Consider the following 27,983-nt stretch of genomic DNA (forward strand, 5'->3'; position numbering starts at 1 on the left):
TTTTTTTTTTGACTTGAATTTGTTTGTGTGTCTGTTTGTTGGTGGGTTAAACCCAAGGCCTGCCACACTGGACACAAGTACTCTGCTGCTGAATCACACCCCCTGCCCTGGCTCTGAATCTGAATACCAGTTCAGCCCCTTCCTAACTGGAGACCTTAACAGTGCCTTAACCTCTCTGGCTGTCTACTGCAAAATGGGCACCAGGACATGTCTCTGAAGGTTGTTAATACAACAAATTCTGTACCTGAGACTGTTAACCTTTTGCTTCAGATGGACTCGTGGTGGGACACCTTCCTTCCAAGGTCTGCCCAAGGCTGTCACCATGTGTGGAATTGGCAGTGGATGGAACATAGGAAGGCCCTAGTGAAAGCCACCTTCTTACTTTCTGAGAAGCCAAGGGTCATCATCCCTGTCCAGAGAGGAAATGTGAACCCAGGGATCTCAGGCAGCACGGGCACTTTATTTATATGTGTACATATGTATACAGGCATCTGTACAGCACAGGACCGAAAGCCTCCGCTATGGACCTAAAGATGCAGGGCTGGGCGCCCCAGTTTTGGTTAGGCCTGCAGAAGCCACAGCTTCAGCAGGACACCGGGAGTTCAACCCTGCTTCAGGTTTGGTGCCTGGGACCATTAGGGAAGCAGGTGGGACTGGAGGAGCTGCACTGCGGGGTACATTCTTTGTTGGGACTAGGGTTGGAGTCTGGGGGTCTGGAGAGAGTTTGGGGGAGGCGGGCTTAGAGCGAGGTCCGCTTATTGTGGTCCGCTCTTCCACCTCCTCTAGCACCCAGCGCTCCCGGCCCCTTGGGGCATCAGGCACCAGAGGCATCTGGGCTACAGGTTCCTTCAATCCCTTGGAGTCTGTGCCCAGAGACTGGGGTGTCTGGGTCTTGACCCCTGGCCGGGAAGGCTCTACAACAATGGGCACCGGGGGTGTGCCTGCCTCACCGGAGCTACTGCGCCGGCCTGTCTCATGTTCCTGTACTGGGCTTAGCGCTGCCTTGGCCAGGGCCCTGGCCACCCCACCTGGGCCATCCTCAGTCTGCACGCTCTGATGCCTTGTGCAGCCCGAGTCACGCTCCAGGGTCCGGCTCCCAGGGGTTGTCGCGCGAGGTGGAGTGCAAGCCTCTGTACCTCCTGCGGAATCCTCCTTGCCTAACGCCATAGGTCTCTGGACACCATCGGGTAGCAAAGGGTCCGCGCCCAAGCTTAGGGGTGATTCCTGGCGGCCCAGGCGTCGCACGGCGATCTGCCGGGTCGCCCCAGGACCCTCAATAGGAGGCGTCTCACCATCGGACTCAGCGAGGCTGTGCAGCGCCAGCTCACCGTGGAAGTCCTTTCGGAAATCAGGGTGTCCCACTTCCAGGCTGTGTTTGCGCAGTGCGCCCTTCTTGTCTGCTCCCAGCGAAGCCCCTAGCTTCTCTGCTGACTGCACGCGTTTGAGCAAGGGCGAGCGTGGGGGCTCTGCACTTTTGGGGCGCGGGCGCACGACAGGGGGCGATGAGTGCAGTTTGGCAGGGAAGCTCTGTGTGGTATGCGAGCTGCCCACCGTGTGGCCTGGCAGCGGCGGCGGCGACGCCTGCGTCGGGGATGGAGTGTGCGCCAGAGGTGACAGCGGGATGTTGCCAGCCGATTTGCAGCGCGCTGAGCGGTACTGGCGGTGTAGTTTCGGTGACAACCCGTGCAGGGTGCTGGGCCTGATGTGGTGCGAGGCGGATGAGGCGGGGGAGTTAGGCGTGCTGGAAGCTGGAGAGCTACTCTGTGACGAGGCGCCTGCAGGCCAGAGAAGGTGCAAACATTCTCAGCACCTCAGTGCCCTTGTTCCCCCCCCCCCTACCCCGCGCAGGCGCAGAACCTACCTAGGTAGGCGGAGTCAGGTGTGGAGCGATAGCTATGTGTGGGCGAGCGTGCGGGTAGTCCGTGAGTGGGCGAGCCGGGAAGACTGTCGCTGGACGACAAGGACCGGTTCAGAGAGGACAGAGATCGGCTAGTGTGCAGCAGGTTTGACTGTTTTGTGATCTTCCGGAAGAGGGAGCTCCGCTTTTTGCTGGGGGACAAATACCAAAAGGTCACACCTCTCCTTAACTCCGGAGCTCTGGGTCGTCCCCCCCTCTAGACAGCCCAGTAACCGCCTACCCCTTTCTAGCATTTCCCCTTTCCCTACAACCCGTCTGTTAAAGCAGAACTCTACGCTCAGTTCTACTTGGCTATGCCCACTCTTTTTCTGGCCAGGGTATAGTGCGAGAAAGCCCATCCAAACAAACTAGGCCTCTACTGGCTCCTCCCATACCTCTAGTCATCCTTTCCCGTGCAAGCCCACTTTACGGGTTAGTTCGCTTCCTTCATTCAAATCTGCACTCAAGTCCTGGCCAAACTCACCAATCAAAACTCTGTCTCCGTCTCTCCGTCTCTCTGTCTCTCTGTCTGTCTCTGTCCTATGTCTCTCTCACAGACAGGGTCACTATGTACTTTTAGCTATCCTAGAACTCTACGTAGACTGGACTGGCTCTGAGATCTACCTGCTTCTGCAGGGATTAAAGGGATGCGCCCCTGTGGCAAGTTGTGAAAACTGTGCGGCTAGAGAGATGACTCAGCAGTTAAGAACAGAGGCTGCTCTTCCAGAGGACCAGAATTGGATTTCTAGCACCTACGTGGCACCTAACAACCACCTGTAACTCTAGCTAGTTCCGAAGAATCTGACGCCATCTTCTGGCCTCTGCAGGCATCGGGCCCACATGGCGTACACATAAAAACGAATCAAAACACGAATACAAGTTTAAAACAACAACAGCAACAAAACTAAAACAAAACTGGTCTCTGGGGGCTGGAGCCATGGATGGTTGGTTAAGAGGGTATATTGCACTTGAGCGCCTCTGTTGGACAGCTAACTCATAATGCCTGTAACTCTAAGTAGCATCTGGGCAATCCAACCACTACTCTCTTCTGGCCCTCAGAGGCAACTGCACTGAGTCACAAACAGACACAAACCTATGCATAATTAAAAGAAAATATTTTAAAAATTAAAATAAACTCTCTTGCATCTGGAGAAGTAGTTCGGTGGTATGAAGACCCGGGTTCAATTACACACACACACACACACACACACACACACACACACACACACACCACTCTTATCCCCACCCTCTCCCTTAACCCTTCCAATCTATGAGAAGAAATTTACAGTCATGCCCCATATATAACCGTTTCCAAATACCCACACCATGTAACTCTTATATGGTTATATGGCCTTAGAGACCTCATAGGTGAGTTGTGTAAATTCACTGATGGGAATGCAGGAAGTAAGGCTGCATTTGTAGTAACACACCTACATCACTAAGGAATGCCTGACTGTGTTTCTTTTCTTTTTTCCCTTGCTACATAGCTCCACACTGGCTTTTAACAAAATCCAGAGAGCCTCTTGCCTCAGCCTCCCAAGTCCTGGAATTGCAGGGGTTCCCAGTCGGTCTGCTTAACTGTATCTCATATGGCTCATTCTTACTTGGTAGTAACTTTTTGTTTTGGTTCTTTGAGACAGCCTCTCTCTAGATTAGCCCTGACTGATTTCAGACTCACTTTGTAGACCAGGCTGGCCTTGAAACTCAGATCCGCCTAACTCTGCCACCTCACCATTTATTTATTTATTATTTATTTAATTATTTATAATCAGTGTCTAGCTGTGTAGATCAGGATGTGGTCAAACCTTGAGGATTGGGTACTGTTGGAATTTAAGGCATGCACCATCTTACCCAGCCGGTTATCTCAGCTCCTTCCTAGTCTTGTTGAAACAAGTCTAACCCGCTCAATGGCTCGCCCAAAATGCTTTTAAATAGTTTCCTTTCCTGGCTCCTCCTACTTCCGCCCCCACCTCCCCCCCCCCCCCCCCCCCCCGTCCACCACACCCACTGCTCTTTCCTCTAGGGTACTTACTTGTCTGGCACCTCCCATTTTAACACCGCCCATTGGGCTGGGATAAGCTACTCATGGTCCCACCCACCTCTCTTGGCCATCTTTAGCTGAAGGCCTCTTGTTCCTGCGGGCCATTTTGGCTTTGTAGCTGCTGCGCCTGGCAGGTCCAATCCGGATGGAAGTGTTTTCAAAGGGTGTGGTGGTCACAGCTACTTTGTTGCCGCTCTGGGAGAAGGGAGGGTAACTCTTTTGTTGGAGGTCGCTTGGTCCTGGTCCACACTCCACCCATCCATGCCGGTCCCCTACACTCACCTTCAGGATCAGCTCTACCACCTCAGGATGCACCATACCGTGCACGGGCTCACCATTCACGTGGGTGATGAGGTCCCCAGCACAGAGCCCTGCCTCTTGGGCTGGACCTCCTTCCTCCACGTGCTGTAAGCCAACAGAGACATGACTGAGGGATTGAAAAGAAAGACAGCTTCACATTTTTTTTTTTGCATTGACCTTTTATGAAATAGTCATTATTCTCCCCCATTACACAGATGGATAATAACCTGGGGCCAGAGAACTAAGTGAAAAGAGATATCTCACCCAAATTGCACTGTTCACCCCAAGACTCCTTTCCCCCTCACTCCCCAGCCCATGAGACTCACCCAAACAATGTGGTGGACACTGTAGACATCTGAGTCGCCCATGTAGACACGGATGGCTCGCAGTGTGAAGCCATATTTCTTGCCTGAGCGTTGGATGGTGATGGGGGAGCGGAGTCCGCTGACAGCTGGTGAGTAGTCTCGGCTAGGCGAAGAGTCTCGTGAGGATGGATTGGAGGAGAGAGATCGAGGGGACATGGGACTAGCAAGGGGTGAGCCTCCGTGTGGGTCCACTGCAGACACAAAACCATGAAGGTCAGAGGTCAGGGCAAACCTCATACTGCGATCCCAGGATCCACTCCTAAAGCCCAAGAGCAGGTTCTTCACGACTCCATCCTGAGGGCAAACAACCTTCCTGCCACAAATCTCAGGGATCCCCTTCCCTGGTATGTGGCGCCCCGCTTCACCTGCAGGAATCATGACCGACAAGGCTGTAGCTGATGCCGATTTGATAACTTTGCCCCCAGTTCGAGACGGTCGCTTCTCCACAGCAATGTCCCCAGACAGCTGCTGGTGCCTTGCCCTTCGCAAAACCAGGTCGTTGGTGGCTCTAGGGCCTGATGGATCTCCATCCTTGGAGGGTGGGCAGAGGTCACCTGGATGTGAGCGCTGAGCTGCAAAGGACAAGAGCTATCAGGTCGGGGACTTTTCACTTGCTGATTATTCCTTGGACTTCACAGAGCAGGTGACAACCTCTCTGCGGCACAACCTCTGCCACAAGGGTTTGTGTGCCACCACCCTTCAGTTTGGCTGAATGCCAACTGAGAATAGTGAGTGTTCTTTTGTCTGTTCTGAGACAGGGTCTCAGGATGTAGTCCTCCTACTCTGGAATTAACTATGTAGACCAGGCTGGCCTCGAACTCATAAAGATCACCTGCCTCTGCCTCCCAAGTGCTGGGGCAGCAGTGTGTGCCACCACCCCTGGCTTAGTGCTCCTTTCTATTCATTTTTATTTTATGAGTGAGTGTTTTGTCTGCATGTGTGTATGTGCACCGGGTGTGCAGTGCCTGCAAAGTCAGAAGAGGGTGTCAGATTCCCTGGAACTGGGGCCCTGAATGGTTAAAAGCCACCCTGTAGGTGCTGGGAACTGAACCTGGGTTCTCTGAAAGAGTAGCAAGTGCTTTTAACTACTGAGCTATCTCTCTAAACCCTGGGTGCTCACACACACACACACACACAGAGAGAGACAGAGAGACAGAGAGACAGAGAGACAGAGAGACAGAGAGAGATCTAAATAATTCTGGTGTTAGGTCACGCCCCCAGGTCCTCCACCGGGAGATTTTAGGCAGGGGCTCTGCCGAACCTCACCTGTCAGGCAGGCGTTCTCGGTGGTAATACCCATAGATAAGTATATGAATAGTGCTTCAGGTCTTGCATAAACTGAGCCATGTACATTAAATGGATGGCTCAATAGTTCGCCCATGGGAAACTGGGCAAAGGCTAGAGAAAGCACTCACTGGCCTCGGGTTCCCCAGGGATGGACGTGCCCTCTCCTTGAACTGCCTCTTTGGGGACACGTGTGTCCAGTGAGCTAGCTGGATCAGAGCTGGGCCGAGGAGGTCTGCGGAGTCGGGTCTCATCTTCATCCTCCTGAGGAGCAGTGAAGCGGCTAGGCTCCAGCAGCGCTGAGAAACGTCTGCGCGCTCCCAGCGGGGGACTGGCCTCTCCCTCCAGAAAAGTGGCTTCAGAAGCCGAGAAGCGCTTACTGCACCGAGAAGACCAGATCAGAAGGAATACTATCATTTGGCCCCGCCCTCGGGCCCCTCTCTAGTTCCGCTTACATCTCTGGAGAGCCCCCTCTCCAGGTCTTCTCACGCAGAGTCAGGCCACCCAGTCCCTCCCTCTTGCCGGCCACCTTCTCCTCTGGGCCCTTGGCGTTTGGGTCCCGCTTGCTGGCCCCTGATGCTGAGACAGGAGTCTTGGGCTCGTGTTGAGACAGCTGCTCCATACTGCTGTATACCTGAGAGCAGAGCGGGGGGGGGGGGGGGGTTGCTGAGTACGCCTTCCTGCCTGAGCCAATCCCGTTTTCTGCAACGGGAGCGCAAAGCGCGCTCTGTCCGCCCCCCCCCCCCCACCGCGCACGACTTGCTCAATTCTACAATTCCCTGTACCTTCAAGAGACCTCAAGCAAAGTTAAGCCTGCCTTGCTCTAGGCTCATCTGGTCCAGCTCTCTACTTTGCCCGGTCTTCCAGGCCTTCCCTAATTTCTATCTATACGTCTCCAGGCTGGGCAGGCATCTTTCCAGGTGCTCGGTACTGCTAAGACTTTGCACAGCTTTGGACCTTCCCTACTCTTACACCAACCCAGAGCCAACCCCAACCCGCCCCCAAAACAGACCTCTCAACTTCCTAGTTCCCAACCCCTTTTTAACTTTCCAAACTGAGACCTCAGGTGCCTGGGACATCGCTGCACAAAGACCTTCCGGGCCCAAGCCCCACGTGGCGCACCTTGCTGAACCTTGGTGAGCAGGAGGAGAATTGGCGGATCTCCACAGGCTCCTCCTCTGTGGTGTCGTCCTCATCGTAAGAGTTCACATGGTGATACCTGTCGGAGCGGGCTGGAGAACCGGCGCCTCCTCAGAGCCCAGCCAAACTATGTCCTCACCATGACCCCTCCAATTTGCTCTGAATTTCTTCCCCAGACCCACCCCCTCACGTCCACACCCTCCCCATTCTCCAAATGACTCTGTTACCAGACAAGTTTACTGCACCCTGGCTCCAACTCAGGCTAGTATAAGTTTTGCTCCTTCTTGGTTCTAGCCCAGGCCCAACATGACAACTCCTACGTTGAACCTCCACCCATCTCCTACTAAAGTCCTTGCCTGGTGTTTTTGTTTGTTATTTGGTTGATTGGTTAGTTGTTGTTAGGTTTTGTTTGTTTGTTTGTTTTTTGAGACAGGGTTTCTTTATGTAGCCCTGGCTGTCCTGGAACATACTACGGAGACTATGCTGGGCTCCAACTCACAGAGATCCACCTGCCTCTGCCCCCCGAATTCTGGGATTAAAGATGTGCACCAACAGGCTAAGCTCATCCTTGTCTGGTTCTTAGCACAAGCATCATTTTTCTTGAAGTGGATAGCACGCTAAATGGCATGAGGCCACACCCCAAAGGCAGTTTCGGTCTTGTCTTTTTTTTTTTTTTTTTAACCTCACTGGGACTTGAACCCAGGTTCTCTCCCATACTAAGCAAACACCAATCCTGGGCTGCCCTAGCCATCTTCCCGCTTTTCTTTATCTTTTTCTTTCTTTCTTCTTTTTTAGCTGTATAAATGTGTGTGTCTGTGCAAGTGCACGCCTGAGTGTAGTTATCTGGGGAAGCTAGAGGCATTGGAGCCTCTGGATCAGCAGTCACAGATGTTTTTAACACCTTCTGTTCACCCATAATCTCCACCCTCTGGCATGGGTGTTGAGAACAGAGTCCGTGTCCTCCACAAGAGCAGCCAGGGCTCTTGAACTGAATCTTTTTACTGCCTCTGTTATTGTTGTTTTGTTTTAAAGTGTAAGTATGTTCTGCCTGCGTGTACGTCTCTACCACTCTTATGGCCGATGTCCATGAAGGTCAGAGGTGGATGCTGGATCCCTTGTGGAGTTACATGTTTGTGACTGAGGATGTGGATGCTAGGAACTGAACACAGAGCTTCCAGAAAGAGCAGCCGTGTCCCCAGCACCAACACCCACGTTGACAGAGTCTCAGTGTGTAGCCATAACATCTCTAGATAGAGATATGCCTGCATCTGCTTCCCAAGAGCTGGGATTAAAATCGTGTACCTCCATGCCCAACTTTAAAACACTTTACTATAGCCAAGGTGGCCTTGAACTTGTTAGGTAGTTGAGGCTAGCCTTGAACTCTTCCCAAGTGCCGGGATAAGAGGCATCTGTCACCATATCCAGACTCACTTTTTATCCTAACATGGGGTGTTGCTCAGGCTGGCCTTGAATTCTCTGTGTAGCACAGAAAGCCTTGATGTCCTAGTGGCCGAGACGACAGGCCTGAGCCAACCAGCCTGACAACGGTCAGCCTTTTTATCCTTTAGTCAGGCTCCTCTCCAGTCACTCTCTGAATCCCGTTCTCTACTCAGACCTGGCATTGTGTCCATCCTGACCCCCGACTCACTGTCAAAGTAGCTGGTGTCGTCTTCTGACTCTAGGTGTGGGATGAACTCCGCCTTCTGCCTCAGTAGTCCTGTCCAGTCTAGGTCTCGGAAGAAACTATGCTGTTTTACTTCAAAAGCACCACCTATGGGCAGAAGACAGAGGGAGTCCTGACGCCTGCCCAATAGACCAATCCTTCAGCCCATTTTCCACCCCAGGCCTCAGCTCGAACTGAGGCACTGCCATGCTCCCGTCTCAACTGTCCATGCAGAAGGCCTCTTACCTGCCCCAAGCCGGACCAGGGGGTTGGTCTGCAAGAGGCTAGATATTAGAAGCTGGGCATCTGTGGGCAGGGCCTCATCACCTTCAGGCCACAGTATGTCATCTGCAAAGCAAAAGGAAGCTGAGAAGTCACCCCAGGATGCCCATCTTGCCATAGTTCCACCTCCCACCTAGGAGTCACGTACCACTGATGACCTGTCCAAAGAGCTCTTCTGGGGTATCCCCGAAGAAAGGCACACAGCCCACCAGGAACTCGTAGAGAATGATCCCCATAGCCCACCAGTCCACTGGCTTGCCGTAGCCCTGGCGCAGGATGACCTCGGGTGCGATGTACTCTGGGGTCCCACACACCTGGGGGCAGGCGGTCAGCCTGTGCCCTGGCCGTAGAAGGGGCCTCAAGGGAGAGCTGTGCCCCCCCACCAGGCCCTGGGCCCCTGAGGTCCTTCCAGGTCACTCCACCCTTGGTGACCCCCATGCCCGCCACACACCTGTTTGTCCAGGAACTCCCGGGCATCTTTCTCAATGTGGCCTTCATATAAGTTGGTGGTGAGACTCATGAGTCCCATCTTGGAGAGGCCAAAATCCGTGAGTTTGATGTGGCCCATGGACGTGATGAGGAGGCTTCAGGGACAAAGGCATAAGCAAGTTTCAAAAGTGAGGTCCTTGCCCTTTCACCCCTGGGCCTTCCAGGGAACAAGAGGGGATGGATAAAGAAGGTTCACGCTCACTTGTCTGGCTTGAGGTCACGGTGCACGATGCCATAATTGTGTAAGTACTCAAGGGCTAGAACTGTTTCAGCAAAATACATTCGAGCCATCTCCACGGGTAGTGCCCCGATGTTCTTGAGGAGAGTGGCACAGTCACCGCCTGAGAGCCAGGGAAGAGATTCAGGTGAAGAGGGAGTCACCCTGCACCCAAAGCCAAGCACACAACGTTTGCTGTTTCTCCACTTCTGTTGTACCCATTTTGCAGAAGGGGAAAACTAAAATCTAGAACAGGATCTCTTCCCAAGTTTCATAAGGGATCCAGCATCCAAAACCCCTAGGCTTTCCTCATGTTATTAATTACCCTCTGGAATTGGCATGCCCAGCCCACTTTCTTCATAAGGACTCAGACTCAGAGAGAGGTCTGGTCACACAGGAAATTGATGACTGTGAATTTTGTTTAGAGCCAAAGAAAGCATGACTCTTGGCCTCTTGACAACTGAACCTTGAGGGTCAAGGGTTTTAAAATGTGGGTTCCTGGCTTCCACCCAGGAGGAGTGTGATTCACATGTTACTTAGCAATGCTGCAGATGGGATCCAGGGGCTTGTTTATGCTCAGCAATCACTCCACTGCGGAGCCACACTCCCGGCCCCTCCCCAGTGGGTTCTAGACAGGTGCTTTACTGTTGAACCACAGCGCTGCTCTGACATTAGTATTTTAGCTTGCCTGATACCCACTCCTCCTCCTCCTTACAAGGGTAGATGTCACTCGAGGCAAAGCACCGAGGTCAGTATGCAATGGGTTTCTGCTCTTTCACCTGAGCATTCAACATAGAATGCAGTCTGCTAGAGGGCAGCCCTGCTGCTCTGTGGTTCATCAGGAGGACATACAGGAAGAAAGCAGGACTACGTGATGCCAATGGCTTGGTTAGAGCACCTAGATACAGCCATTCCTAAAGGCGGCATAGACTTTTCTAGCATATGAGCTCACACGTTTCCTTGCTACGTGACACATAAAAAAGGTAGATGAAATGGTTGGGGCTGAAGCCAACCACACACAAGCCCTGGGTTTGAACTCCAACACTGCTCAGAAATACAGTGAGATGGAAAATAAATGTAAAACATAAAGCGTGAGTGATCGTGTAAACCACGAGCTTTAGTCAGTCGGTACTGTCATCACTTAATTAACTTTATCTATAGAATTTTATTTATAATAATATTTACTGATAACTAAGTTATAGCTGAAGCTGGCCTGGGACTGTCTCTGCTGTGAAGGGCTGGGGACGTGACTCAGAAGAAGAGCCACCGCCTGGAATCCCCCAGTGAGGCTCAGGGGTATGGGTTCCACCCCCAGCACCCTGCACAAAGAAATTATGCAGGAACAACCAGATAGGATGTGGAAGGAAAAAATGGGTGACACTGGACACCTGCAGTCCCAGCTGTGAGGAGACTCGGAGAGAGGAGCAGGGCAGAGGGGAGGAGAAGAATCAGGTGTTCACTGAATAGATAAGCAGACGAGGAGAAGCATGTAAACAGAGATGCTCCCATGAATGAACTGATGGGGAGATACATATAGAATGCATAATGGGGTGCTTACATATGAATAGGAGTTACAACTTAATTAAGTATTAATTAATACAAAGTAAGCCCACCTCACCAGAAAAAAACACAGCTAAACAAATAAGTCTGATGAACCCCAGCACTCGGGAGGATGAAGAAGGAAGACCAGGGGCTGGACAGATGGCTCAGTGGTTCAGAGCACCAACTGCTCTTCCAGAGGTCCTGAGTTCAATTCCCAGCAACCACATGGTGGCTCACAACCATCTGCTATGGGATCTGATGCCCTCTTCTGGTGTGTCTGAAGACAGTGACAGTGTACTCATAAATAAATAAATAAATCTTAAAGGAGGAAAAGGAGAAGGAGGAAGACTCAGAGTTTGAGGCTAACTTTGGCTACATACTGAGACCCTGTCTCAAAACAAAAATCCTACCAAACAAGCGATGGGCAGACGTGTCAAGGATGGGATAGCAAACAGTTGGGAAAACAAGCTTATCGTCGAATAGGGTGATCCCCCAGGGAACTGTGTGGCCCAGCAGCATTGCCTGGTGCAGTGGTGCCCCACAGGTGCCCCCACCTTCCACATACTCCATGACCATGCAAAGGTGGCGCCGGGTCTCAAAGGAGCAGAACATGCCGACCACAAAAGGGTTCTCGGCAAACGTCAGGATGTCGCGCTCCACGAACGCTTGCTGGATCTGGTTGCGCAGGATCAGGTTCTGTTTGTTGATCTTCTTCATGGCGAAGCGCTGCCGAGTGTCCCGGTGCCGCACCAGGTAGACGGCGCTGCGGGGGAAGAGAGCGAGGACCGGCCATCACCTCCGAGACACCCGGCCTCCGCCACCCTCCCCCGCCAGAGCCCCGGGTGGCTCACCCGTAGGCACCATTGCTTATGAGTTTGATAGTGTCAAAGTCACTTTCACAGGGAGGTTTCTTGGCCTTGGAGGTGCTGCTGCGACCCTGCAGAGAAAAGTGCAAGACCACCACTATCAGCACCACCTTTACATATGGGGAAACTGAGGAAGAGAAGAGATAAAAACTCCTTTATCCAGTTTTCACAGTGAGAAAGCAACAAGGAGGCCATGTGAACCCAAATATTCTTTGCTGTCATATTTCCCACTTCTGTTATTAGAAAAGATAGAAAACCTACAAAATGGTTAATCATGCAGCGTGTATGAAATGTTCCTAGAAGTTGGGAGCTGGCAAGATGGCTCAGTGGGTAAAGGGGCTTGCCACTAAGTCTGACAGCCTCAGTTCAGTCTCCAGGATGGACTTGGTAGATGGAGAAAGCTGACTTCCACAAGTTGTCTTCCGATCTCTATACACATACATGTAAGACGTACATACATGTACACAAACAAAATTAATAAAAGTAATAATAAATGTCAAATCAAAATTTCCCAGAAATCAATAACAAAGCCTAAGCACTGAAAAGGAAAGTGCTTAGGGCGGTGGGTGGCACACACAATCCGAGCAGAAGCAGGAGGATTGCTGTGAGCTGGAGACCAGCCTGGTCTACAGAGCTAGTTCCAGGACAGCCAAGATATTCAGAGAAGCCCTGTTTTGAAGTAAAACAAAAATTCAAAGCAAACAAAAAACAAAAGGGAAAGAAAAGGGAAAATACGGACAAAATGTATGAACTGGAGTTACAGCCAGCAAGTGTCAGAGAAGAGGCTTGGTGCTTCCCGCGGAGCCTGACAGCCCGAGTTCAGTCCTCAGGTGGGTCCATTGGTGAAAGAAACCAACTCCCCGAAGTTGTCCTCTGACCTCCACCTGCACGCCGTGTTATATCCCTCCCCATAAATAAAGAAATATGACGACGTGTTTTAAAGGGAAGAGGGGCTGCTTGACACAGTGGCACACACCTGTGAGTCCTGTTGAGACAGGAGGAGCAGAAGGTGTGAGCATATAGTGAGTCAAGCCACTCTTCGCTATGTAGGGACCTTGTCTCCAACAGTGGAGAAGGAGAGGGAGTGAGCAAACCCAGAGATGGGGCTAAGTCAGTCCCCCTGGGACCCAAGAAATGAACTGCTTGTCACTCTGGGTGCAATGGAGGGGACATAAACTATAGTCACTGCCGGGCAGCAGTGTAAGTGCTAAGTGTGCCAAATTATTCACTCGACAATGCTTTACAGTGGGACTAGGGGCAAACTGATCCTTAGCACAACCAAAATCAACAACATAAATGAACCAAGTGGTGCGGATGGTGGCTTCTGCTGTTTTGCAAACACCAGTAGTCCCAAAATACTGGGGAAACTGAGGCAGAAGTCTCACTTGAGCCTAGAAGTTTGAGGTCAGTCTATAGCAAGTGCCCATCTCAATTTCTGGGTTTTGTTTGTTTTTGAGACAGGCTTTCTCTCTGTAATCCCTGGCTGTCCTGGAACTTACTCTGTAGACCAGGCTGGCCTCAAACTCACAGAGCTCAGCCTGCCTCTGCCTCAAGAGTGCTGGGATTAAAGGTGGAGCCACCTCACGGCTCCATCTCAATATTGTAAAGATTTCTTTATGGATGTGAATTACAGGTGGTTTTGAGGCATCCCGTGTGTGTTGGGAATTAAACTTAGCTCTCTGCAAGAGCAGTAGCTATTCTGTCTTAACCTTTGATATCTCCCTAGACTCTACATAAAAATCATTTTACGTATTAGTTTATTATTAATTTGGGGAGTCTTTAATTTGTTTGTTTGTTTTAAATAAAGTATCTTTACATAGCCCTGTCCTGGTGCTCACTATGTGGACCAGGCCAGCCTCCAGTTCCCAGAACTCCACCTTCCTCTACCTCCCAAGTACTGGAATAAGCGCTTATGCCTCGATTCAATATTTAGAAAGGGTTACCTGAGCCAGGCAATGGTGGCATGTGCCTTTGATCCTAGCACTTAGGAGGCAGAGGCAGGCAGGTCTCTGTGAGGCCAGCCTGGTCTACAGAATGAGTTCCAGGACAACCAGGGCTACACAGTAAAAACTTGTCTTGAACCACCCTCTTCCCTGAAGGAAAAACAAACAAACAAACAAACAAAAAAAAAACCCCAACAACACACTGGGGGGAAAAGTGGCACATTCCAAAACCTGGGAGGTAAGAAACAGGATGATCATGAGTTCTAGGCCAGCCTGGGCTACATCCTAAGATCTTATTTTTAAAATTTGAGGTCTTGAGTCTGGGGCGATAACTCAAGTCTGTCAAGTACCTGCCATGCAAGTCTGAGGCCTTGAGTCCATATCCCCGGCAGTCACATCAAAGTTGAAAATGCTGGCCCCTGTCTAAGCCCAGCACTGGGAAGGGTAGACTCAAGCAGAAAGTGTGAAGCTCACTGGAGAGCCAGCGAGACAATTGGTGAGCTTCAGGCCCAGTAAGACACCTTATTTCAAAAAACATGACGGAAGCAACTGAGGAAGACACCAGATACCATCTCTGATTTCCACCTGCACACACACTCACACACTCACACAGACACAGATACACACAGAGGAAGACACCAGATACCATCTCTGATTTCCACCTGCGCACACACACACACACACACACACACACACACACAGACACAGATACACACAGAGGAAGACACCAGATACCATCTCTGATTTCCACCTGCACACACACTCACACACACACAGACACACACACACACACACACATACACACACACACACACTAAAGAGATGGCTCCACAGATAAAAGTACTGCTCTTCCAGAAGACCAGAGTTTGGCCCTTAGTATCCATGCCAAGTGGTTTACAACTGCCTGTTATTCCAGCTCCAGGTCATCTGATGTCCCCTGCTGGCCCCCTTAGACACCCAGACCTGTCTGAACCCACATATAGATATGCACACACAATTAATTAATTAACTTTTAAGATTTAGTTATTTTATGTATATAAGTATACCATTGCTGTCTTCAGACACACCAGAAGAGGGCATCAGACCCCATTACAGATGGTTGTGAGCCACCATGTGGTTGCTGGGAATTAAACTCAGGACCTCTGGAAGAGCAGTCGGTGCTCTTAACCACTGTGCCATCTCTCCAGCTCCAATTAATTAATTAATTACGTTAGTAACAAAAAGTCTGAGGATGTAGATGAGTGGTAGAGCACTTCACTGGAATAAAGCTCTGGGTTTCACTTTATCACAACACACACACACACACACAGACACACACACACAACACACACACACACATAGACACACACACATAGACACACATACAGACACAAACACACATAACACACACACATACAGACACACACACCGACACACACAGACACATACACAGAGTCACACACACAGACACATCACACACAGACACACACACAAGACACACACACAGGTATACACACAGACATACACACAGACACATACACAGAGACACACACAGACACATCACACACAGACACACACAAGACACACACACATAGACACACATACAGACACACACACACATAAGACACACACATACAGACACACACACAGACACACATAGACACATACACACAGACACATACACAGAGTCACACACACAGATACATACAGAGACACACACAGACACACACACCTCACACACACACACAGAGCTCAGGGAGAAAGCACTAGTGTACAAATGGTGAAACTGAGGCTCAGAATGTGAAACCTGGAGGCAGACAGCCCCTGGCTGACCTAAGCACCAAGCCTTGGCCACAGCTTACCTCAGATGTGTCGTCTTGCTCCGGCGTGTTGGAGCCCCCACTGTCCTGCTCCTCCAGGCGCACCACATCTACAATGAGGTGGGTGTGAGTGACTGTCCTGCTGCTCAGCCCACCCCCTCAGGCCCCTCACACACCTGGAAAGGGGTCCCGAGTGAGGCCCAGCTGTCGGATGATGTATCGGGGGATGTCAGTCTTGACCAGGTGGCCCTCCTTGGCATGGCCCTCCGCTGCCTCCAGCAGGTGGTAGAATTCTTCTGGGTTAAATTCCTAGGGCAGCGACAGGCTCAGCTTGGTGTGCCCACTAAGGGCCAGCCCATTCCCCACACTCCTCAAGTCACCCCTTACCAGGCACTCCAGAAGCCTCGCAGGGCGAGAGATGATTATCAGCAGTTTCTTCACCAGCTGAGTGACAAAGGCCACCTCCAGGCTCTCTGAGCGTTCGTAGGCCTGGAGTGGTAAACGAGAAAATGGGTTCTCAGGTCAACTGCTCATCCAGGCCTCTTTTCCAGAACAGATCCTCAAGTCCCCGGGGATGCACCGAGCATGAGGTGTTTCTGCTGTCTCATTTACAAGAGGACTGTGGGGGCAGAAAGTAAGCAAGTAAGACCCTGTCCAAAATAATGGTTGTTGTTGTTGTTGTTGTGTGTGTGTGGTGTACACGAGTGTAGGATCTGTGTGTTGTCACGGTGTATATGTGGAAGCCAGAGGATGACTTTTGAGAGTACGTTGTCTCCCACTGTAGGTACAAGGGGTCTCCATCCTTATCATCCTTCCAAGGTGACATTTACTAAAGTAAGGCACACATCTTAGAGCCATAGATGTGGCTCATGGGTGATGAGGGGCTGCTATCTTGGGCTTTATCCTATGCACGCGCGCACACGCACACACACACACACACACACACACAGAGAATGGGTGAGGATAGGAAGAGAGACAGCTCAGCAGGTAAGAACACTTGCAGTGAAACTTGATGACCTGAGTTTGATCCCAGAACCCCGGTGGAAAGAGAGAAGTGACTCTGAAAAACTGCCCTCATGAGATCTGGACAGATGGCTCAGTGGTTAAGGACACTGATTACTCTTCCAGAGTTCAATTCCTAGCAACCATCTATAATAAGACCTGATGCCCTCTTCTGGTGTGTCTGAAGATACTTACAGTGTACTCATGTACATTAAAAACAACAACAAAAAAGGGGGAAAAAACCCAGTATCCTCCTTTGTCCCCACACACAAATAATTAATAAAAGTTTAAGTTAAAATGAGGGGCTGGAGACCTTCCAGAAGTTATGAACAGTGACTTGCAGAGGGCTGGACTTCAATTCTTTGTACCCATATGGCAACCAAGAACTTTCTGTAATTCCAGTTCCAAGGGCAATCAATGCCCACACAGACATGTGGGTAAAACACCCATATACATAAAATAATAAATGACACTTTAAAAACAAAATAATGTTAAAAAATGAAAAAAAGAAAAGAGTGAGCAAGTCACCCTTTTTATACCTTTTTAGACATCGATAAGGCTGCTGAACAATCACTAAATGGAGCTAACAGGGCTGGAGAGATGGTTCAGTGGTTAAGAACACTGACTGCTCTTCCAGAGGTCCTGAGTTCAATTCCCAGCACCCACATGGTGGCTCACAACCATCTGTAATAGGATCAGATGCCCTCTTCTGGTGTGTCTGAAGACAGAGACAGTGTATCCACATACATAAAATAAATACATAAATCTTAAAAAAGAAAGAAAAGAAAAAGAGCTACCACCAAACCCACTGTTTTCTCTGCTCAGGGCATCCTCCTGCCTCTTCCTATCTACTTACTCTTGCCTCAATTTCTGTCAGATCCCCAGAAAATCCTTCTGGGGACTCTGGGTGAGGCACCCAGTTACTGTTTTGTTTGCTTCCTAGCTGACATCATGGTCTTTGATCCGTTTCCCTTGGTTCCTGAACTAGCATCTGCACCCGGGAAGCAGGGAAGCTTGTCTTCTGTGCTGCCAGGGCTCCAGAACATAAGGCATGCTTAGTAAGTGCTCTCCACGACCCCCAACATGGATGGGGTATTATCTCCTTTGCTGTTAGTTCTATACCCTATTAATTAATTAATCAAGGCCTGCTGTGTAGGCCAGGCTGGCCTAGAACTTGGGATGCTCTTGCTTAACTTTCCCTAGTGTTGGGATGACAGATGTGTCTGTCACAGCAGGCTCACCCACTTGTTTAAGTAATGATGCGTGTGTGTGTGTGTGTGTGTGTGTGTGTGTGTGTGTGTGTGTGTGTGTGTGTGTGTTGCTAGGGATGGAACCTGGGGCTATACATGTTAGGCAAACCCTTTGCCAATGATTCATGCCCTCAGGGACATGTTAACGATATTTGTTGAGCTGGCACCAAGCCAGACACCAGGGACTCAGTATTAAATAGAACAACTCCTGTGCTCAGTCGTGGGGCTGACACTGGAGTACAGAAACCAAGAGAGATGATAAGATATATACATATATATATATATATATATATATATATATATATATATATACATATATATATATATATATATAGTGGTGTATTGTGTGTCCAGGGTTTGAACTCACACACAGCCTGGTACTGCAGGCCTGGGACCCCAGCTACTCAAGAAGCTGAGACAGGAAGGTATCAGATACAAGGCCTCCGTGGGCTATGCAGAGGTTTGAAGGCCGGTTGGTGGACATCTTAGTGTGAACTAGGGATGTAGCTTGCTTAGCAGAGTGCTGCTCTCCTGGCAGAGGCCCTACGTTCCATCCCCAGCATCACAGAAGACTGTAATCCTAGCACTCAGTAGGTGGAAACTGAAGGTTCTCAACTACATAACAAATTGGAGACCAGCCTGTACTACTGGATACCGTGTTTGAACACAAGAAGGAAGCAAGGAAGGGAAGATGGATGGAAGGAAGGAAGGAAGGAAGGAGGACCTGGAAATGTAGTTCACTGGAAAGGTAGAGAGCACTTGCCTCAAATATTCTAGGCCACTGGTTCACAGGGTTCGATTCCCAATGAGGGGTAAGGGGGAGGGTCTAGGAGGCCACCAGAAAGGGTCACAGTTCTTAAATAACTGAAGGGCCTGTATGGAGATAAATTTCAGCTCCTCCATCGGACCTAGAGTGGGAGTCACAGTGTACTCATTTTCCACCGGCCAGCCCGGAATACAGCTCTTGGCGGGGAGTAGGAACGAGGGGGGGGGGCAGGGACGGGGACACGGGGACACGGGGTCTGCCCAGCTCATTGGCAGGGCCTGAGGTAACTGGCACTCACGTCCTGCAGCAGCTTCTCTAGGTTTTCCTGCAGTTCATAGAAATAGACCGTGGTGATGAGCCCATCGCGGGACTTGGTAAGGCAGTCTCGGGCCAGTTCAATGATCTGGTGGTGGATGAAGCTGAGCACGCCGTCGGCCAGCGGCAGCACGCTGTCAGGTTCGTAGGCGCGGGCGAAGTCCCGCAGCTTCTCTTCCATCTGCGCGGTGGCCTGGACAGCGGGACAGGGATGCAAGGCTCTAGGGCGCTGTGGTCACCGGAGCCAGGGCCGCGCGAGCTGACCGCTAGGGGGCGCGCAGAGCTCAGGCGCCCGAGCAAACGAAGAGAAGTCATGGTGTGATGAGCGGGTGAGGGGTGTCTCACCTTCGGGAACCGCTCCTTGTACACATGGTTCATCATCACGATTTCGTTGTCGTAGGAGGAGGGGGAGCGTCCAGGGCTGCAGGAAAAGAAGTCCATCCTGTTTAGCCTCCTGACTTAATGCTGTACACCCCCCTCACGCCTTTCCCCCAAATCCCGCCTTCGTCCGACTCCCGCACCCGCTCGCACTACACTACGTTTCCCCAGGGCCGAAGGTTCCTTGGTCATGCACCAAACCCCAACCCTCCAGAAGGGAGATTCGGTGCCAGCGCACCTGAGGCTCCGAGAGCGAGGACGCACGGCGGGGGAGCGGCGGCCACCATCTTCGTCCGTGATGCTCTCGGTGCTGCCGAAGTGTTTGGACAGAAAGTGCAACTCGTCCACAGTGGGCTGGTAGGGTAGTTGATGCAGGCGCTCCTGGGAGGAGCAGGAGGACTACGGGGAGGGCGGTGAGTCAGAGCCACCGCGGGAACAGCACAGCACTGGACCCTGGTCTGGGGTTGCCCCCCTACTGTGATCCCAGCACTTACGACTTCAGAGGCTTTGAGGTCAGCCTCGGTCTCACTGAGGGGTTAGGACTATTGCTATGTAGAACCATCCATTGTCTTACAGTGCTCTCTCAAGGCCTTCCACTAGACCTACCTTTTCCTGCTCTATTCCAACCCTACTGCTCCTGCAGGTCTTTGAACATGCCAGGTGCCGTTCTGCCCCAGAGCCCTGGCATTAGCTGGGATTTTTTGTTTGTTTGTTTGTTTTTTAAGGCTTGGATCATTCCCCTGTGGATCACTTGCTTTGTGTTCAGCTGGATAGCTAGTTTTCTTTCTTTTTCTTTTCTTCCCTCCTTCCATCCTTTCTTTTGTGGTACTAGAGATCAAGCCCAGGGCCTCCGGTATGAAAAACAAGCACTCTACCAATATAGCGATTTTCCCAGCTCTTTGCTTCTTTCCTTTTTTGTTTATTTGGTTAGTTGGTTGATTTGTTTTTTTCTGAGACAGGCTTTCTCTGTGTAGCCCTGGCTGTCTGGAATGCACTCTGTAGACCAGGCTGGCCTCGAACTCAGAGATTCCTCTGCCTCTACCTCCCAAGAGCTGGGATTAAAGGTGTGTGCCACCACTGCCCAGCTTTTCCTTTTTTTCCTTTTTTCTTCTCCTTCTTCCATCTTTACCCTGATGCCTCACCAGTGGAGGTAAGGGATGAAAGGTCTCACGTAGCTTAGGTTGGTCTTAGACCCCGAATGTTCTATTTCAGAGTCTCAGGGGGATTGCAGGCTACTGTACAGCAACCAGCTGCATAACACAGTTACCTTTAATTGCTGCTGTGTCCTGTTTTCTGAGGCCTTAGGTGTTGACCTAGAACATCTCACCCCCAACTCCCAACTAACCCTTTATCTTGGCTTCAACCACTTGCTCCAGGAAGCCTTGCTTTATACCCCAGTCAGGTCGCAAGGTCAATGCGTGTGATCATCACAGCAATGGATGGAGAAGAAAGCTAGAGTTATGCCTGCAAGGGGCATTGAAGGGCAGAGATTTTCGAGGTGTGCAGTGTGTAAGCGATTGGGCTCTAGGTACAAGCTATTCGGGCTCTGGTTATCTAATGAGACTTGGGCTCAAGCCTTAGTCCCCAAGACTGACTCATCACAGACAATGAGAAATGAGTGGGTTCCCAGTGAGGACAGAGATGGGGCTCTGCGGAAGACCTGTCCCCTCTAATGGTCGTATAATTCACTTGAGTCCCTACCCACCCACCAATCTACTGCCACATACTCACTGAAACGGTTGAGCTGGGTGTGTTGGTGCCATAGCCAGAAGAAGGGAGTGAAGCTAGCGACCATCGGCGTCCGTCAGCCCTGGAACCCAGTGAAGCTGCTCAGAGTCTGCCAAGGGTCCCCCCATCTCAGAGAGAGAGAAACCACTTGCCATGACCAGCATGGGTTTGAGGGGTAGGGATGCTCAGATATCTGAGGCTTTCAGAGCAAAGAGAGAAAGATGGTATCTCCTAGTCAGATGCCAGGACCTTGAAGGAAAATTCCCATTTCTTTGGGACTTCCTATGATTCTTCCTTGTTTGGTATCATCACTATACCAAAAGACACACACACACACACATACACACACACACACAGAGAGAGAGAGAGAAAGAGAGAGAGAGAGAGAGAGAGAGAGAGAGAGAGAGAGAGAGAGAAACAGACAGACACACACACACAGAGACAGAGAAAGTGGACACAGGAGGATTGGAGAAGCCCATCCAATGGCTCAGCAGTAGTGAGCTTTCCTAGAATGTGCAAAGTCTTGGGTCCAATCTCCAGTATCACAAATCATATGATAAAAAAGAAGCTAACACAAGTAAATCATCCCTGAGGACCACAGAATCCAACTCCAGAGAGCCTCCACAAGAAATCTCCCAGAGAAGACCCCTAGGGATCTTCTACACAAAAATAACCTATCCTTGGGCTGGAGACATGGTTCAGGGGTTGAGAGCACTGGCTGCTCTTCCAGAGGACCCGGGTTCAATTCCCAGCACTCATGTGGCAGCTCACAACTGTCTATAACTCTTGTTCCAGGGGATCTGACACCCTCACACACACACACACATACATTCAGGGAACACATTAATGTATGCAACATGAAAATAAACAAGAAATTTTAAAAAGAACACATCCTCTAACAGGCCCAGTGACCTACTGACTTGGGTACAATCACTCTCATAGGAGAGCTGCACACATTAGTGTTCATGTACCTGGTTTGGTCAAGTTCACAGACGGAGCCTGGCGGCCTGGCACAGGACTATAATCCTAGCACTAAGAAGGTGGAACTAGGAGGATCTAAGGCTCAAGGTCAATCTGGACTACATAGTGATATCTTGACTGAAAAACAGTCAACAGGGATCAGAGAGATAGATGCTCATCAGTTAAGAGCAAGTGTTTTGGGACATCTAAGCCTGGTAGCACACACCTTTAATCTCACTATTAAAAAGACAGAGGCTGGTGGATTTCTGGGAGTTGGGTATTTGCCTGGTCTACAGAGCAAGTACCAAGACAACCAGGGTATATAGAAAGATCCTATCTCAAAATACACACACGCGCATACACACGTGCACACACACACATCAGGCATGATGATGTACACGTTTAATCCCTTCACACAGGAGACAGAGGCAAGCAAATCTCGAAGTTCAAGGGCAGCCTGGTCTACACAGTTCCAGCACAGCCAGGGCTACACAGAGAAATCATGCTGCAAAACAAAACAAAAAGCACTTGTGGCTCTTGCAGAGGACCCAGGTTCAGTGCCCAGCGCACACACATGGTGGCTCACACAACCATTTGCAGCTCTAACTCTGAGATCTGGAACTGAACTCTCTTCTGAACTCTGTAGGCACCAGATATGCACACAGTGCACATACCTACAGGAAAAACAGTCATATAAACAAAATATACAAATCTAGACAAAAATTAAAACAAAATAAGGGCCAGTGAGATGGCTCAGTTGGGACAGGAGCTTGTCTGGAGAAAACCTGACAACCCGGGTTTGATTCCTGGAGCCTCCCAGTAGGTGGGTGAACTGACTCTTGATGATTGTTCTCTGTCCTCTGCATGAATACCACCACACACAGCCACACACTCGTGAGTGTGTGACACATGTAAACAAAGAAGTACAAGGACTGGAGAGATGGCACTGACGGCTCTTCCAGAGGTCCTGAGTTCAAATCCCAGCAACCACATGGTGGCTCACAACCAGTTCCCTCTCAGAGAATGACAGTGTACTCACATACATACAATAAATAAGCTGAAGAAGAAAGAAGGAGGAGGAGGAGAAACAAAAAAAGCCAGGGCTGGTCATTAAAAGTGGTTCTCCCCTTTAATTAAAGTGGGGCAGCCCTTGGGTGGCAGAGGCAAGGGGTTCTCTGTGAGTTCCAGGCCAGCCTGCATCTCACGGTCATTTCCGGTGGTGGTGAGCACCTGCAAGAACAGCTACTTGAGAAGCAGATGGAATGTCTTAGTTGTAGAAGAGTTCACACTCCTTCTTGGTTATACTGCAAGTCGTAGGCCACCCTGAGGTACATAAGACCCTGTCCCAAATGACACAAAACAACTTGAAAATTCAGTCTGTTGGAGCTGGATAGGTAGGCCAGTGGTTAAGAGCACTTGCTGCTCTTGCAGAAGACCCAGGTTCAGTTCCCAGCCCCCACATGATGGCTCATGCCCATCTATAACACCAGCTCCAGGAGATCCGATGACCTCTTCTGACCTCAGAGGGCACCAGGCAAACAAACCATGCAGGACACATACACACAAAATAAAATTAAATGTAAAAGTCTTTTAAAATTTTCAACTCTCTTAAGGCCAGCCTGGACTACGGAGTAGATCCCAGGACATCCGGGCTACACAGACAAACCCTGTCTTAGGAAAGAAAGAAAAAGCAAGAACAAAAGGAAGAATGAATAAATAAAAGAAAGAAAGAAGAGACAGGAAGAAATTTTCACTTCTTTTTCCCACACACACGACTCTTCACTAAAGGAAGTTAATTGTATCTGTAGCTCCTCACATGAACTGAAACAATATACTCTGACACACCAATGCATAATCACACGCCAAAGCAGACACACTGACATAAAGAAACACACAAGAGAGCCAAGACGCACACAGACACACACACAGTCGCACACTGACTCATGCACTCCGGTTTCGTCTTCGTGCAGCTAGCTACACATCCGAGACTCTCACTCACTGTCAGACAGACAAACTCCCACACAGCTACACACTCATCCTGATGCCCACACCCATTGATGCACACACTCACACACATTCCCACTCACACAGGGCCACAAACTGACACCCATTCATTAATGTGCAGAGGCACAAGCTCCCTCAGACACACACACACACACACACACACACACATACATTCCCCCTCCCACGAAGGCTGCACGTGCCTCAGAGATACAGAGGTGGGTGTCTTCCTTTAACTGGCAAACCCACAGTACACACAGATTCACATCCCAATGCATGTACATCTCACTACACTTGAGCACACCCACAGTGGCATTCAGGTGGCCAGTCTCATAGACACACCGTCTGATAGGGTGGGCTCCGGCCACTTTCTATACAGGACAAACACAGTCACTCTTGGCTCCACACTTCCGTCAGCTAAGTTCAACTACTGCTGAAAGGGGTTCCCCTCCCCCTCCAGGAAGCTACCCTATTCCCTTCTCCTCCTACAGCCTTCATCAATCTTGGTAATGACCACTGGCCCCTTTTTTACTGCCTCACCCTCCCACCACCATTCGAAGGACAGAAATGAGACACATATATCTAGTTCTTAGCGGGTCCTTAGCCACAAATACAGTTAAAGAAAAGGCGTCCCAGGCTGGAGAGATGGCTCAGCAGTTAAGAGCACTGACTGCTCATCCAGAGGTCCTGAGTTCAAATCCCAGCAACCATATGGTGGCTCACAACCATCTGTAATGGGATCCAATTCCCTCTTCTGGTGTGTCTGAAGACAGCTACAGTGTACTCGTAGAAAGAAAAGAAAAAGCGTCCCCAACTCCCAATCCTGGTCCAAAGAGCTCAATGATTCTTTAAAAGTTTCTCCACAAAAGCAGGAACTCTCTGCCCCTCCCCACTTTTCATTATGTTCCCTAAGAAGATTCATTTAAATCCACCAAGAACCTTGGATGTTCCAAATGCAACATCTTGCTTTTGGAAAGGTTGAGAAAATGTTCTAGCCACCCTCCCTGATGGAGGGACTAAGGCCCTTGATGGACTCGGTGCAGTGTGCGCTTGCGCACCTCATCTTGACGGCCCTGTTCTGTTGCTATGGAAACGCTCGGCCAAGCGCACTAGGCTAGGAGGAGGCCGACCCTGGGGCCCCAGAGCACTAGCAGTTTCCCTCCATTTACAGCTCTTCTCCATTCTACACCAGTGATTGGCTCCACCTTTTTATAGGCTCCACCTTGAATTCTAGTGGCTTTTCGAGCTAGGACATTGAGGCCTTTCCACTGGTCCCCAGAGGCTACTCGGGTGCAATTAGGACAAGAACAGATGGTGGCCCAGACGGTGGATGGGGAGGATTGCACAGAGTTCTGGGGCCCACAGGGGAGAGACTCACCTTCGGGAAGAAGCAAACGAGAAGTGGGCAGGGGTGTTGGGAGAGAAGTTTCGGGGGCTGTCCAGGGGACTGCTACCTGCAGGAGAAAGGAGGGCTTTAGGGTCTTCAGGTCACCAAAATAGGTTGCCAGGGATAGCTCACCATTCTAATGTAGATCCGGCGTTTGTACAGCAGGCTACGCCCCTTTTGCAAGTGGCCCTGCCTCTCTAAACATTTTTTGAGGGGGGGGGGTCTTGAGTCACTGAACTCACCTTGGTGCCTATTTGGCCTCCTCTAAGACGGCTCCGCCTTTCAGCTATGGTTCCTCCTTTCTGGCTCTACCGTTGTTCAATCGAGCATCCTCTAAACTGGGTGCACCCCCACCATCAATCCAGAGTGGCCATGCCCATCCAGAAATGGCCACGCCCCGACTGTGGCCCCGCCTCCCGTGGTCTACATCCACACTAGGCTGCAACCTCATCTCACCTAAATGGCCAGGCAGCGGGGAGTGGGGTCGCGGTAGCGTCGGAGAAGTGCTTGTGAGGATGAGGCTCTTCCGGTTACTGGTGCGGCAGCTGCCAGGGAAGGAGAATGGGTGTCAACAGAGACCTCAGACCTTTGAATGTGAGCCTCTGCGGCCATGCTTCTGTTTCAGGTCCTCACTGCTCTTCCAAGGAGCAGCCAGTATGTGCCACATGCAGGGTAGAGTGTGACTCGTGTGCAGCTCTAGGTCTGTGTCAGCTGTGGCCTGATACCACTGGTGATCCTGAATGTCTCTGTGTCCTTGAGTCTGCCCATAGCATTCACATGCGGCATCCGCCGTATGAGATCCACACTGAATGACACTGGTGTGTCGTGTATGCTCTCTGTGTGATGGTACATCCTTCTGTGTGGGGGATGCAGTGGGAAACAGCTTGTTCATGACTATGTAATTCCCGCATGGTGCAGGAAGGCAGAAAGCGGCAGGTGTACCGTTGTCAGTTGGGGTCATCAGCACGAGAGATGCTGGTTGTGTATGTGTGTGTGTGCGTGTGTGTTCAACACTGTCTTCCCATCTACTGTATGTCCATTTAACACCCTGTGACACTGGACACATCCAAGCATGCAACTCTGTACCACATGGGTATCTGCTATGCGAATGTGTGTCCCTGCCTTTGCAGGAGTCCCTGTGTTTATTTATTCTGGTGTCAATGTGACACAGATGTTGTGGTGATGTTAGGTGAATGGTTGTGCCATTCTGCAAATGGGTCCGTGCATCTTGGATGAGAACGCTCTTTCGGTGGGTAGTCAGGCCTGTGGCATTTTACTAGAAGCTCGGTGTGTGTGTGTGTGTGTGTGTGTGAGAGAGAGAGAGAGAGAGAGAGAGAGAGAGAGAGAGAGGAGGTGACCCTATTTGTGCATGGCTTTGACCTGTGGCTGAGTATATGGTGCCTCCCAGTGTATCGGAGCCACAGGACTGCATGTGTGTGGTCATGTCCTGTGTGACGCTGTGTGAGGATGTGCTCGAGTTGGAAGGCTTCGTGCAGTGATAAAGACCCCCCCCTTTTCCTCTGCCTAGCAGCTGGATAAGAGGAGCCCCCAGTCTCTCTAGCCCCCTTGCTCTCAGCCGCAGTGACTGGGCATATTAGCTTGTCCAAGAGCACACAGATGGGGGCGGGGGGAGACCAGGCTGCGGCTATTGTTCTGAGGGTGCCAAGGCCCCCCTCTCCGCGTCCCCCTACCCCCACCGGGCCGCCTGAGCCCACAGCGTCCGCAAACAAAGGCGCTGCAACCCCCCGCAGGCACGACCCCTTTCCCCAGCTCAGGCCTTTTCAGTCTCCACCCCGCAGCACGACCCGCACGGTCCGCGTTCAACCCCATCCCCTGCGGGAGGGCACAGCGCGGACACCTCTGGCGCAGCTGGACAGCTAGTAGCATCCCGGCCCCGCCCTGCCGCAGCAGCCGGCAGGGTGGCTTCACCCGGAGGTCCCGGACAGGGTCTAGGGGTTGGGGGTCTACCTCTTGGTGCGGCGAAACATGCTGCCGCCGGGGAAGGAGGGCATCGAGAAATTGGAAAGCGCAGTCCAGAGAGAGTCAGACATGACCCGGCGGCGGCGACATGGTGGCAGGTGCGGCAGTGGCAGCGCGGGGAGCGAGTGTGCTGGGCGGAGGCTGGAGCCGCAGCAGCGGCCAGGGGAGGGCGGGGGAGGGGAGGGCCCTGCTGCTGCGGCCAGTCGCGAGGGGGCGCTGCGGGGTGTCGACGTGCGAGGCCCCGCCCTTATCCATGCCTGGTGCCCCTACCTGGGGGCCTCATCCCAGTGCGTCTCTCCCCCAAGGCTCACCTGCTGCTTTTCCGGGGCAGGGGTAAATCCTTCTGGAAGAAAAAGGGGTAAAAGGGATGAAGGTCAGCATAGACAGT

At 51.0% G+C, this 27,983-nt stretch overlaps 1 protein-coding gene across 1 annotated transcript; it reads right to left on the minus strand.

Annotated features, from left to right (window-relative positions):
• Positions 1-519: 519 nt before the first annotated feature.
• Positions 520-27,666, minus strand: MAST1 (microtubule associated serine/threonine kinase 1; the record flags this gene model as incomplete). Its single annotated transcript, XM_080936820.1, has 26 exons — positions 520-1,775; positions 1,862-2,049; positions 3,997-4,133; positions 4,221-4,343; positions 4,565-4,794; positions 4,969-5,175; positions 6,019-6,266; positions 6,343-6,521; positions 7,010-7,119; positions 8,676-8,798; positions 8,937-9,038; positions 9,121-9,286; positions 9,424-9,556; positions 9,664-9,802; positions 11,775-11,983; positions 12,072-12,157; positions 15,871-15,938; positions 16,005-16,137; positions 16,216-16,317; positions 19,145-19,354; positions 19,507-19,582; positions 19,778-19,938; positions 21,271-21,349; positions 25,607-25,682; positions 26,072-26,160; positions 27,584-27,666. 26 exons carry the CDS (start codon positions 27,664-27,666, stop codon positions 520-522), a joined length of 4,713 nt encoding a protein of 1,570 aa, XP_080792946.1.
• Between the last annotated feature and the right edge of the window lie 317 nt (positions 27,667-27,983).

This window comes from Micromys minutus (genome assembly GCF_963924665.1).
Source record: "Micromys minutus genome assembly, chromosome: 24".
In the NCBI taxonomy this organism is placed as follows: domain Eukaryota; kingdom Metazoa; phylum Chordata; class Mammalia; order Rodentia; family Muridae; genus Micromys; species Micromys minutus.